The following is a 13275-nucleotide window of genomic DNA, read 5'->3' on the forward strand; positions in this document are numbered from 1 at the left end:
TGGGGGGGCGGGGCGGGGGGCGCACACCAGAGGCTCTGAGTCAGGAGACCCAGGGGCCTTGGCGCTGAGGCGCGCGAAGCCTCCTCTTCTGACTCTGCCACGTTTTGGGGGACAGGGGCAGATTCAGAGCCCCCCCGCCACGACCACTTCCGGGGCCACCGTGGCCTTTCCCCGGACGTCAGGATGGTGTCAGATGCTCAGCAACAGACGATTCTGGGACGGGGCGGGACGGCCCGGAGGCCAGGCTTAGTACCCCTGCTTCTGCCGAAGGGGAGTGCGGCTTCAATCCTGGACGGGACCTAGGACTCCACGTGTTGTGCAGCGAGCCCCCCCCCCCCCAAAAAAAAATCGGGAAAATTGGGGAAAAAAAACAACACAATCCCACATAAAATAAGTTTAAGAAAAAAGCCTTTAAATTTTTTTTAATACAAAAATACTCATACAATCTTTCAGACACAATTTCCGACCTTAAAATGCTATTTCCCCCCAAACAGCGAATCTACATTTCAGTATATCCCCCAGAAGTGAAGTTCAAGTTCTTAAGTCTGTCAGAACTGGCGGTAGCACCGGGTACCCCAGAGCTGGAGCCTGGCCCCCTTGCGGGCCACCGACACTGGCAGCAGTGTGCTGCTCGAGTCATCTCGGCTCCCTTCTTGGCAGGGCGGTGGGCACCGTGCCGCCTGCAGACAGCGTTGTACGTGAGCGTGTCCTCGTTCGCTACACGTCTCGTAGGGTCAAGAATTTGGCACCTGACAGTCTCTGTACTGAGTGATACGAACAGGCTTGTCTTACTCCCGAACGTGAGGTGGCTGGAGAAGGGGCTGCACACACGTGGCCGTTTGCCAGCTGGGGGGTGGGTCCTGGGACGGTGTCGGGGTGACCCCACCCCTTGGGAGAACAGGACGGGGGCCGGGAGGCTGGCAGCACCCGGGGGGCCTGTCCACCCCCGTGCTGAGTCCCGAGGCCCTCAGGCAGCTTTCTTTTGTTTTGGCCTCACATTACCAACCAAGGACTGAGGCTGAGGTTCAGAGCAGACTGAATTCCCCACGTCCAGCACCCCTCTGATTCGGGGCGGCCCCGCCGGGAGGGCCCTTCTCCACTGCTCCTCCAGGCCCGGGTTCTGCTCAGAGCTGTGAATTGGCTTCTTAGAGACTCAGAACTTAGTGTTATTTGCTCATTATAATAATTTTTGGAAAGAGGGCAACCACATCTAAATTAAGTTTTCCAGTATTTCCTTCAGAAAAACCATAAAAGAATTTGGAAATATCAGAGTGACTCAAAGATCGCAAAACTTGACTACTGTCAAATATAAAAATAAGTTAACCTGCACCCCCGTGCCCAAAGTGGAACAGCGGCTGCAAGAGCAGCGGCGGTGCTCTGGTGGGCAGAGGCCCCTCCTGGCAGGAGAGGATGGGGGCCGCTCCCCAGGCCTGGCTCTGCAGGGCAGGGCTGCGCCCAGCCCCCTGAGCACAGGGCCTCAGGAGGTGGCCTACGTCCTCCCAGTACCCTCCAGACGGAGTCTGACAGACAGAGCTCTGCACGGAAACGCCCCCAGTGCCCCAGAGATGGTGGGGCTGCCGAGGACGCAGCCGCCTTTGCCTCTGGTCCCAGGGTCACTAGAAAAGGGCCAGTGGGACGGCCTGGGTCAGCAGCACCCCCCACCCCCCGCCCACCCAGGTCTGTGCTCGGGAGGCCGTGGGAGCCTCAGACCCAGAACAGATGCTTCCCAGGGGTCAGGGCCGTAGAGACCACCCCCCAACCCCGACGGCTCAGCACTGCATCACACACCCCGTCATTCTGCCGCAGGACGGCAAGACGAACGGGGCCTCAGGCGCGGTTTTCTGGGGCAGGTGCGTAAACCGCAGGATGTACGTCGTCCAGGCAGTTTCAGTGAAAGGGTCAGAGAACAGACCTGCTGAATGGCCGCTCCCCTCGTGTGGAGACGGGCAGGCAGGGGGGCTCCTGCTGGGATCGTGCCCAGGCCCAGGTCCACGCGGCACCCCGGGGCGTCGGCCGGCTGTTGCAAGGCCAGGTGCCCACGCCCGGCGGCCCGGCCTGAGTGCCCTTGCCGAGCCCGTCTGCCCAGCCCGGCTCCCGCTACCCCCGCCCAGGCAGCCTCTCCTTGGCCCGAAAGGGCTGTCGGACACAGGTTCCCCTCAAGCTCCGAGCCCAGCGGGGGCACCGGGCAGCCCAGGCTCCTCAGCAGGGCCCACGCCCGCCGCTCCGTCCTGTGGCTGCGGGAACTCGGGACGCATCAGTAAACAAGCATTGCAGTCGGTGCTAGTTTGTGAAACAAGTTTAGCAAAAATATATTGAGAGTAAAAGCCAGAAACTGGTAAAGAAAAACCAATCAAAACTATCCACAAATGCTTCCGCGTGAGGGCCCCTCGGGGAGCCGCCCAGGCCTGGGGTGCAGGCCCGCCGTGGGGCCCGGTCCACAGCCAGAGCCGCTCCAGGGCTCACTCGCTATACTATCGGCTTCTCACTAGGATGGAAAAGAAGCACTCTGAGAAAAACTTCACATTAGTACAAAAAAAAACCCATACAGCTGTTTCATAAGCGCAACAGTCAAAACCACGTTCCCAAGGCATCCTGGGTCCCGGTGCTTGCCAGGCCCCACCCTGGGCTCCTCTCCTGAGTGACGCGGGCGGGCGGGAGGTGGGCAACGTCGTGAAGACTGGGGATGAGAGACCCTCAGGGAAACACTATACCCCTTGGGTGAGAGAAATGCATTTCATGTGCCAGTTAATCTTCAGTCCTAAGTTCGGCCTAGAAGGACAGCGGGGCAGGGACGGGCTGAGGTTCGAGTGTAGCTGTGACGCTGTGTAGTGAGGCTGTCTGTCCTGGGACGTCGGCGCCTCGCGGGGCGCCCACGTGGCTCGGACGGTCAGTGCGGGCGCAGCGGGCGCTGCTGAGATGGCTCAGTGGCAGGACGCTCCTCCGCGGGGAGGCCTGTGCGTCTGTGCCGGGGGCCAGGGCGGGGTCCTCTGACACTGCCAGGCCCGGCCCTCCCTGCCCACCCATGGCCACCCCTGGTCAGACCCAGCCCCAGCCAGGCGCTATTCGCCTTCCATGACCCTGCGCCAACACCGCCGCCGCCGCCGCCGCCCCTTGGCCTTGCTGGGCCCCGGGCAGGGCTGCTCGGTCTGGGCGCTCCGGGCCGGCTCCGCCCGGAAGTCGTGCTCGCTGCAGTACAACCGCCCATCCTGGGTGGAGCTGAAGGCCGCTGTGTCCTGGTGGTCCTTGCAGAAGGAGTTGGGGCAGAAGTGGCAGAAGGCAGTGGAGGGTTTGCCACACACGTCGCAGTGGTGCCAAGGGCACTCCCACTTCCCTGCAAGGAGAGTGAGTGTTACACACGGGGGCTCAGGATGGGGACTCACTTCAGCTCTCACTCCAGTGAGACGGGCCCTACTTTGCACACGACTCGCAAAACGTAAAAAAAGCTAAAGCTGGTGCTCAGAGACCTGGCGGGCAAGTGGGCCTGTGTCCATGCCCAGGCCACTGGCCGGCCTGGCTGCTCCCAGGACCGGGTGTGGCTGGATCGAGCTTCCGGGGGCCCCGCCTCGGATGTGCCCATGAAGGTGCCCTGTTCAGTCTGGAGAACTACCACCTGCCTGCCAGCCTGTCCTCCGCCCCCAGCTTCCTGTCCAGGCTCGCGTGTCTGCCTCCCCCCGGGCTGGGGCCAGGGCCTTGGGGCTCCCTCCTGACAGCAGCTGGCAGTGTCCCTCTCTAGAGCCCAGCGTCCTCCCCGCAGAGACGGGCACCACCCCCGACCCACCGAAGGGCCGCTTGCCCAAGCCCAGGCAGGGCAGGTGGTAGGCCTTGGTGCAGGACTTGCGGTCGCACAGCACCAGCTGGCCGCCGTCGCCGCAGCGGAAGCATTCGTCCTCGGACGGCTTCTTCCCCTCGCCCTTCGTGCGGCGCCTCCGGGCCTTCTTCTTGGTCTTCTTGCCCTTCTCCTCCGAGGACAGGGGTGCTGACGTCTGGAACGGGGAAGCCAGCACAGTCACCGCGGGAGGCTGGGAGCCCAGGAGGGGCTGCAGGGGCCACGGAGGCCGAGGGCATGGCGGTCCATCCACCTGGGGACCATGTGGCAGACGGGCTGCTCCCCAGTGGCGCGTCCAGGCCCCGAAGGACCTCATTCAGGATGCGAGAACACAGCCGAGCTGGGCAAGGCAGGGCGGGCAGGCACGCTGCAGCTCCAGGCCCGACGCCTGCGGTGACCCACATCCTCGGGAGGGCACCGCTGTCCCCGCCCCCGCCCTTGCTGGCACCGCAGGGAGCAGGGCTGTTGCAGGCATCACGCAGCTGGGATGCAGGCCCGGGGAGGTGGGTCCGCAGACACGGGACACTGCAGACACAGGCGCGGGCACCAGGCCCGGGCACAGACCCACCCTGACTGCACTCGGCCTCGGCTCGTGGCCCCAGACCATGAGCCCCCGTGATGCCCCGAGGCAGCCTCACCGCGGCCCGCAGACCCCATTCCCGCCCTCACTCGCCTTCGGCCTGTCACCGAGGAAGCCGCTGCAGTTGGAGGCTCCGCAGCGACACACCGTCTTCTCGTTGCCCAGACAGTCGAGGTTGTAGTTGAAGGTCAGCTCTGTCCCTGCGAGGGGACACGGCACTGGGGGCGCAGCCTCCCGTCCTCCCCGCCGAGAGCCCCGTGGCCGCGCAGGCAGCCCCGGAGCCTCCCAGCCCCCTCTGTGAAGGGGACGCTCCCAGCAAGACACACCTGCCCCACCACCCCGCCCTCCTGACCCGCCGCAGCCTGGGACGGGTCGTCAGAGTGCTGCCCCGAGTGCAGCGTACCTGCGGGGATGTCACACACGGCGAACAGGCCCACGCGCGTGTCCCCATTCACTGTCCACTTGAGGGTCTCGCAGTTGGGCTGGCAGCTGTGGTTCATGAACCGGGAGTAGTTCCCCTTGGGGCCGGCGTCGATGATGCGGTCCTGCAAGGCACAACTCGGGCGTCACGGGGCCCCTGCGGTGCGGCCAGCGCTCCCCCAAGGCTCTGCCCGCGCGGATAGCAGTGTCGCACTGGAAACCGTGGTCTCCCGTGGCTGTTCGGATGGGAGACCCCCAAACCAGTCCTGTTTCTCTGGCTCACGGAGGGCAGGCCAGCACCACGAGGAGAGACCGAGCGCTGGTGAGCGAGCGGCAGGGGAGGGAGAGGTCGGGCGTCACCCCACCACCTAGAGGCATGCGCTGATGGGGGCGAGACGGACCCGCTGAAGACACCGACAAGCCTGCAGGTCCAGCCAGACCAGCAGCGGGGCAGACGAGTCAGGAGGACACGGGACTGCACTCGGGCGGAGGCCGGCCATCCCATCACTGCTCCAAGAATTGCCCTTCTCTTCTCCGCTGTCCTGGGGAAGGGCCCTCACTGCCCAACTTGTGGGGTCTCAGTTCCAAGGCCAGGGATGGATCCCAGGCCCACGGCAGCGCCAGCACCAGCCCCCAGGTGCAGGGCCACCAGGGAAGCCCCTCTTGCTTGCTTTCCAAGTCTTCACAATGTTTGGCATCTTACAGTTTTGTTTTGCTTTTTAAAAAATGTATAAAGGTATAGATTTTTATTTACCCCACTCAAAAACTTGGTCAGCTTCATCCATGAAACGATCCGTGCCGCACGGATGCCAGAGAACTCTCCCCGCACGGCCTCTCCGTGAAACGATCCGTGCCACACGGATCCCAGAGACCTCTGTCTGCACAGCCTCTCCCCCAGGCCTCCTGCCTCTCCTGTCACGCCTACTGAACATCCCTCTCCCGTCTCCCCACCTCTCCCGCCCGGTCTCGGCACGTCTGCTGCATCTGGGCAGTTTCTCGGGAGCTTCTTCAGCGGCAGAAACTTCCTCTGTCACCATCTAATTTTTCTTAACCCATCCAATGGGTTGACTTCAGTGAATTTATGGTAACTCCCAGTTTTGACCGTTTTATCAAATCTGCCTGATTTATTCCTTAGTACCTTGTTTTTCTGTCTCTAAATCTCACTTTATGGTTTTAACTGTTTTGTAACGTATCTAATACTTCTTTTCAGATCTGGGCTTCGTATCTCAGATTCTCACCACAGTGAAGCGTGTGTGAGGGTCTTCTCACAGAGACCTTGCTCTACTGCAAGGGAGGCACACTTAGGGAGGCAGGGCTTTTTCTCTGATTCTTGCAGGAAAAAGATGGAAGAGGAACCATTTCATGGGCTTTCTCTTTGTTTCGGCCAGGGCCCTCGGTGAATTATCATTTCAGGGACTGATTTGTGTGTTAAGTGATCAAACTGGCATTTCTTACAAGACACAAGTAGTTCAAGTTTAGACTCTGAAACACAGGAAGGCACAGGCCTAGGGTTTTCATTTCTTATAAAATAACCTCCTTCACGACCACACCCCGAAGGAAGTGGGGGATGGCAGGGGGTGCAGACATTGGCCATCTCCTGGGGTGGCCGTGTCCCCTAGAGCCCCTGGAGAGGGCTGGTCAGCAGGGCGCTGTGTCCTGACGGCCCTGCCCTCCTCCACCCCACCTATAACAGTCCAGCTCAGCACCGCTGAGAACGCTGGTCCCCGAAGAGGACACACGTGCCCAACTGCTGACGGACGTGGGCTTCAGACAAGGAACAGATACCCCAGGAGTCTCCCCGTGTCCCTGAGGGCGGCCTCCCGAGCCCCCTTCTCTGACCCTGGGAGGACTGCTGGTGTCCCTGAGCGCATCAGGGGCGCACGGGGCTCTCAGAAGCCCCTCGCGGGCTGCCTGGCGCTGGTCCCAGCCCCCAGGCAGTGGCCGCAGGCGTGTGAGACACAGCCGCGCTCACGGCACAGCAGCATCATGTGGCGTGCGCCCCGACGCCAGACGGCGCGCTCCTGTGCGGGGACAGCCTGGGCCGCGCGCGTTACCTTGTCTATGGTGAGCATGTAGAAGTGGGTGATGTCGTTCTCGTGCGCACGCTTGATCCTCGCCATGCACTCCTCCTCGTCAATCAGCTCGCCCACATACTCGTTCACAAACTCCCCCTGGAGGCCAGAGGGCGCGGTGGGGTGAGCAGCAGACCCTGCCGGGCACAGCCCGGAGCCCCACGTCCCTGCCCATCAGTCAGTCAGGTGACCACATACGCTCTAAAGGCTGTGGGTGAGGAGCTTCTCTCAGCACCCTGGAAGGAGCGACACGCCAGCCCCTGCCCCCCCAGTGCCCGCGGCCGGCACTACAACAGTCACCCTCCCCAGCAGAGAGCAGGGTGGAGACCACCAAGCTCTCCCGCGAGAGCCCCTAAACCGGCAGTCAGGGCGAGACGAACGGGGCCGGGGCACGTGTCCTTCAAGCACCTCTCAACTCCTCTGTCCTTCTCGACACTGCTGGGGTCAGCTGCGACAGGCAGCCTGAACGCGGACGCCGTGTGGTCCGTGTCTCCCGGTAGCCTGGCCCTGCCTGCCCAGTCCTGGGACGGCCTCGTGAGAGCGACTCCACAGCACTGCTCACCGATGCTCCGGCCACCCAGCTCAGTAAACCTTTCACTTCCCAACGGCTGCCGTCAGAATTCTGACAGAAGGCCCGACTCGTGGAATTTTAGAGTTTTACTTCGGTAGACGTCTTCTATTCAATGTTTTATAATATTCAATCGTAACAATTCATAAACCTTTTTTGAAATCCTGTTCTCAGTGAGTGCAAAAGCAACATGAGCTAGTGAAGTCTAGGAGAAGGAAGAGGTGAGTGAGCCCTCGACTCACACACACACGCTGTACACATTCACACATCAACGTTCATGCATGTGCTCACGCACACGTGCACACACATTCACACACGTACACGCACGCACACGCACACACACATTCACACTGCACGCCCGCACCTTCCTGATGTCCCGCTTGGCCACCAGGCCCCAGCCCTTGCCGTCCGTCCTGACGATCTTGGTCTCGGGGTACTGGCGCTTGGTGAAGCATTGGTTCTGGCAGGACTCCCCCGCGGGGCAGACCTGCGGGTGGCACTCGAACATGAGCATGCGGTTCAGACACTGCGAGTCCGAGCCGCACGGGTTCTCGTCGGTGGGCTTGCAGTTGCACTTGGGGATCTCAGAGATGTCCGCCGTGTGGACCTGCACCTTCCCGTAGGGCTTGTTCACCTGCGGGCGAGAGCCGAGCTCAGCCTCCTGTGACCCCTCCTCTGGGCTGCCTCATAGCAGCACTGCGCTCGAGAGAATCCCCAGGAGGGGCGAACAGCCGCCGGACCCTCTCCTCACAGAGGTAGGGCAGCCCCGGCCTCCTGAGCTCAGAGCAAACGCACAGGAAAGCGGCAGGGGAGGAGGGGCTGGGCGCAGGAAGAGCAGCCAGGAGGCTATGGTGAGAGGCACCTGCTCACGGGTGCCCAGGTGGGGCGGAGGGGCTGGAACAGCCTCGGGAACCCCAGCGCCACTCTCACATGCCCTGTAGTTCCGTTCCAGGGGACTCATCCCAAAGCGAAGGCTAAATGCACGTTAGTCACAGACGCTGACCACGGCCCAGGTATGGGGACCCAAGACGGAGCCCCTGACCTGCCTCGAGGCAGAGAACGGGTGCCCACCCTGGCGGCACGGACCCACCCGGGGCCCCGGCTAGCAGCACGTGGGAACATGGCCCCTGCCCCGCCGCCTCACTCCCCGCGCCATCTGAAGAAGGTCCTCCTGGGTCGGGTGGCCTGGGCTGACCACCTCTCATCTGGGCTTATGTCTAGCACTCGGTGGCAGCGAGTGGGGTTCAGGGGGATGGCCTGTCGTTCGTGCCCTGCTCTGGGCAGCCAGGCCAGCACTGCAGTTCCGTGGCTGACCACTGGGCTGAGCGCAGGCCTCCTGCGTGGAAGCCCTGCCCGCACCCTGGCCTCGAGCCAGAGGACACGTGGCCAGTGGCAGCACCCACTCCCGCCTAGGACACCCGGCGTAGCTGTCCAGGAGGAAGCCCGCCCGGAGCGGCCCAGCCCCGCCGGAGCGGTCACCTTGATGTGCTTGTAGGGCGGGGGCCTGCGCTCGCTCTCCTGCGTCTCTCGGGCTTCCCTCTGAAGTTTGATTTCACGGAAACGCGCTTCAGCCTCTTGCAGTGCTAGAAGTCAACAGAGTGCCGGTAAAAGACTTTAGCAAATAGGTACGTCCACCCGTTACGGCCTGTACGTTAAGGACTTTGTCTAGACTTTCATCTCGCTGCCAAGTGTTGTCTCTAGTCTCCTCAAACCAGGAGGAGGCCACACGGCACCCACACAGACAGGGGCGGACGACTGCCAGCCAGCTTAAGAATCAGGGGGGCTCTGCAGGGCCTCCAGGCAAGGGGCGCTGACCCTGCCCTTGCCCAGCTGCCCGCCCGGACCACCTCTCCTGGAGAAACCTGGGTGGGCCATGTGCAGGAACAGGGGCGGGGGGCGGGGTGCCTCCCCAGGGGGCGAGTGCCTAGGCCCCCTCACGTGCTGCCCTTCCTGACCCCTGCGTCCCCCAAACGAGGCCAGCCCTCTGTCCCCTCTGTCCCCCACCCGGCTGTGGGGAGGAGGCACCTGTGTGACTGCTGACGGGTCAAGGGAGCCCCGAGAGCTGGTGCAGCAGCCACAGACTGCAGTGCACTCCCTCTCACATAAAGCCAAGCGGGGAGAAATCCCTGCAGGCTAATACTGAAGAGAGCTCTAATCCATGCTAGTGGTGGTCACCACAATGTTAGGAAACTTATTAGACGTCACGTCTTATCCTCTGCTTCAACAAACCTATCCAAAGCATGGAAGCTACAGCTAGAAGAGATGCTGCGTCCAGCGTTTCCCACAGAAACCAGACGCTGGAAACGAAGTCAGCATTAGCAGAGGCCCCCAAGCACCGTGCCCGACCCCGCGGAGCCCCGTACCGTTTTTGAAGACTCTTCCGATCCCTCTGACCCCCTGGTAGCGGCTGCCCCGGTCCCCCTCCATGTACGGGAACACTCGCGCCTGATGAGTCCAGTAATAATCTTTAGACCCAAAGAAAAACACAGGGAATTCTCCAACCTCGTGCTTCATTTTCTGAATATTTGGGGGGACATTTTTGGGATGGCAAACTTCTGCCGGCCACCATCTATTATAAATATTAAAAACAGGGTTCACAGACTCTTCAGAGAGAGTGACAGAATTTCACTGCGTTCAGCTCTGTAAAGGAAAAGAAGACAGTGACCGCGGCGGCGGCGGGCGGGCGCTTCCTCCCCCACCTGTAGTTCCCGAGCTTCACCCAGATGATGTCCTGGAAGTGCAGCTTCTTCCCAGCCCTGCAGTCGTTGCAGAACCAGCTGCCGTCCGGCATCTCGATGCTCAGGCAGTCGGGGTGGAAGGCCGCCGGGCAGGACTCGCAGCACAGCAGGCTCCCCCCTGCAACAAGGGTGCCCTTAGCCCCCCCCGCCCCAGCCCCCACCCCAACTCCCGGGATCTGCGTCACACAGGAGCACGCTTTCTTTTTACCACGAAAGCTATCCCCCGAGTCTGTGGCCCGACGGTGGTTAACTCAGAGACCACGAATGCAACTACGTGGGCAAACACGGATCGCCAGCGGGTGGACTGAGCTGGAGAAGGGCCACAGCTGGCCCTCGGCACGCGGCCCCGGGAGGCTCACCTTTGGAGCACACAAAGCACCAGCTCACGTTGACGTGCGCGTGGTGCCTCTTGCCCTTCCGGGCGGTGAAGTGGTTCGTGCAGATGATGCTGTTGGATGCGATCACCGAGCAGCCCGCGGCCAGACACGCATCCCCTCCATGGTAGGCGACGGGGCACCGGACACACCGCAGCATCTTACCTGGAGTGGACATGCCCACACCCCACACCTCAGTGGGGCAGCCGGGGGGGCCGGGCCTCTGCAGGCTCACAGCGCTGCTGCAGAAATACCCCGGGGGCAGCAGAAGAAAACAGGGACTCGGGTGGGAGAGTAAGAATACCATTAGGCGTTGTGAAGACACATTTCCTTAAGGCAATGGTGATTCAACAAGGTATCGGAAAACCATCAGGCATTTAATGCTGTTTTCTAAAAGGAGGTCAACCAGGGTTTCTCAGCCTGGACGCTGCCGCCCAATAGGGGACCATGGGGGCTGCCCTGTGCACGCCAGCAGGGACCCCCAACACCTACAGACACGGCCTTATGCCCCCCTGGAGTGCAGGCCCCTGGTTGAGGACCACTGGTGTCAGGAAGCAGACACCAGCCGCCCTTGAGTCCCACAGACTCCACACTGTACGATACAGATGGGACTTGAAATACGGTTCTCACACATGAAGGACCATCAAAGCCTGAACAAACAGAATCTGTCAGAAGGGCTCAGGCCCTCCTTCCTCAAGCCAGCAATCATTAGGATGACATTTAAGGCAGGAAAAAGGGAAATCAGCAAGAAAAACCCTAACCCCCACCTGCGTCCCGTCAGTGACGGAAGGTATCCAAACCTACGTGGGGCAAAGCTCTCGGGGACAAGCCTGCCACCCCGCGCCCTCGGTGGCTCGGATCTGCTCACACCCGCACGGAGCTTCTCTGTACCTTTCGATGGCCTTGGGTTCGAGGGGTTGGAGGCGTGGCAACTCAGGCAGCTGTGAAGCGGGCATCGGAAGCCCCGGCTCTCGAACACCGTCAGGGGGAACCTGCGCACGCAGGCCTCGTGGTAGAACTTCCCACACTGCGACACCACGCAGCGCTTGACGTCACTCTTGCTCTCCTTACACACGAAGCAGGAGTGGATCCCTGGCGGCCGGGGCGAGAAGGGGCACGGAGCAGGGCTGAGCCGCCGCGCCTCGGGCGGGGCACCGGCTCCTCCTCCAGCCCGCCGGCCCTCGAGGGGCCCTGCCCGCGGGGGTCTGACCAGGCTGCCCGGGAGGGGCTGCGCCCTCCAACAGGCGAGCAGCTGCAGGGAGGGGCTCCTCCAAGAAACACCCCCTCTCCCTCCATGGGGACGGCGCCCCACAGCCAGCGCCGCTAGCTCCTCCAACTGGACCCGTTCCGACGAGTCCGGATACCCTCGGCCGGGATAGGGAAGAGGAGGTGGGCGGTGACCGCAGCCGCATGGGCCGTCCACGCACCTCCCCAGACCGTGCAGCGAACCCGAACCCGGAGGCAGAGACTGTGCGGTGCGAAGAAAGGGGCGGGGCGGGACGTACCTGAGGTGCACTCTCCGCACAGGAGCCGCCCCTCCGGCCTGCGGGAGAGGCCTAGGCAGGCCAGGTGGAAGGCGCCGCAGCAGGGGCCCTCGCACAGCACCAGGCTGCCCGGCTCCTCGCACAGCTGTGGGGAGAGGGCCGGAGGCTCAGGGGGTCCCGCGCCCGCCGGCCTGGTGGAGGGAGGCCACCCCGGCCCCGGCCCCGGCCCCGCCCCTCACCTGGCACACGTGCTCCTTCCTGGCGGTGGCTCCCCGTTCTGACCTCTTAGAGGAGACGGACGCCTCGGTCTGGGTTTCGTCAGCGCTCTCGTCCGGGGACTCCGGGGGCTCGTCTCCGGGGCCGTCCGAGACCTGGGAGGAAGGAGGCGGACGACAGTTCACAGTGGCCGCCAGCAGCCCCGCCGGCTCCCCCTCGGCGTGGGCCCGCTGCGCGCGTGCACACACGGGGAGCGGCCCCCGCCTGGTGTGCAGGTCACGGTGTGCGTGGGCACGCGCGCCACCTCTCGCCATGTTCCTTAAAAATGAAGCAACTTTTGTGAAAACCCAGTTTACTCTTGCAGGTGAGTTAGGACAGGCATGGGGCCGACGAGCTTGACTTTTCTTACCCGATCAATAAAGGGTCAATGATCTTAGGCTAAAAGAGACGTGTCCACACCCAACACGGTGGTCGGATGGGCAGCGGCTCGGCACGCGTGGCTACAACGCGTGCTCCCCCAGGGCAGGGGCCCGTAGTCCGGATGTGCGGCCCAGTAACTGCCCAAGAGCCCCGCCCGCCCAGTCCCACAGCCTCCTCCCTGCGGAGGGGCAGGTGGGGAGGGCAGTGTCTGGGAGAGGCGGGCAAATGCCCCTTCCTGCCGCTGGACACAGCCTTTCCCTCACAAGACCAGCAACAGTAAATCTTTATGGACAGAAACCAATAAATGTTTAATCAGAAACCTTAAATTCAAATTTTTTAAAGCCTAAAAAATACATTTAGTATTTACCAGATGTTAGGCAAATAAACACTGAAAACTGAATTTTCAGCAGAGCAGAAGTAATAAGCTAATTTCCTGGACACCTCAATAACCACAGCAACAAGTAATTATGACCCAGGCTTGCTGTTTACCAAGAACACAGAACTAGAAACTCAATTGGGCCACGTTTCTTTTAAAAAAAAAAAACCCAACAAAATAAACCCTGCAGCCAGTTCATCC

At 61.9% G+C, this 13275-nt stretch overlaps 1 protein-coding gene and 1 non-coding gene across 9 annotated transcripts in view; both read right to left on the reverse strand.

Annotated features, from left to right (window-relative positions):
* Window positions 1-391: 391 nt before the first annotated feature.
* Window positions 392-13275, reverse strand: part of NSD2 (nuclear receptor binding SET domain protein 2) — a 79468-nt gene continuing 66584 nt past the window's right edge. For 6 of the 8 annotated variants that reach the window (XM_024993749.2, XM_059887842.1, XM_024993750.2 and 3 more), the window contains 13 exons: window positions 12302-12433; window positions 12084-12207; window positions 11470-11670; window positions 10564-10743; window positions 10166-10322; window positions 9830-10035; window positions 8946-9049; window positions 7831-8100; window positions 6881-6997; window positions 4810-4951; window positions 4500-4606; window positions 3779-3983; window positions 392-3331 (listed from right to left, as the gene is read on the reverse strand). In XM_024993749.2, coding sequence (XP_024849517.1) covers window positions 3060-3331; window positions 3779-3983; window positions 4500-4606; window positions 4810-4951; window positions 6881-6997; window positions 7831-8100; window positions 8946-9049; window positions 9830-10035; window positions 10166-10322; window positions 10564-10743; window positions 11470-11670; window positions 12084-12207; window positions 12302-12433 — 2217 coding nt within the window. In that variant the 3' untranslated portion in view covers window positions 392-3059. Of the gene's footprint in view, window positions 3332-3778; window positions 3984-4499; window positions 4607-4809; window positions 4952-6880; window positions 6998-7830; window positions 8101-8945; window positions 9050-9829; window positions 10036-10165; window positions 10323-10563; window positions 10744-11469; window positions 11671-12083; window positions 12208-12301; window positions 12434-13275 lie in introns of those variants that run through there. The other 2 variants (XM_059887843.1, XM_024993751.2) reach the window with 2 other exon arrangements.
* LOC112447191 (small Cajal body-specific RNA 23) lies at window positions 5033-5156 on the reverse strand. Its single transcript, XR_003035297.1, has one exon. It is a non-coding gene; the product is annotated as a small Cajal body-specific RNA 23 (non-coding RNA).

Source organism: Bos taurus, chromosome 6 (genome assembly GCF_002263795.3).
Source record: "Bos taurus isolate L1 Dominette 01449 registration number 42190680 breed Hereford chromosome 6, ARS-UCD2.0, whole genome shotgun sequence".
NCBI lineage: Eukaryota > Metazoa > Chordata > Mammalia > Artiodactyla > Bovidae > Bos > Bos taurus.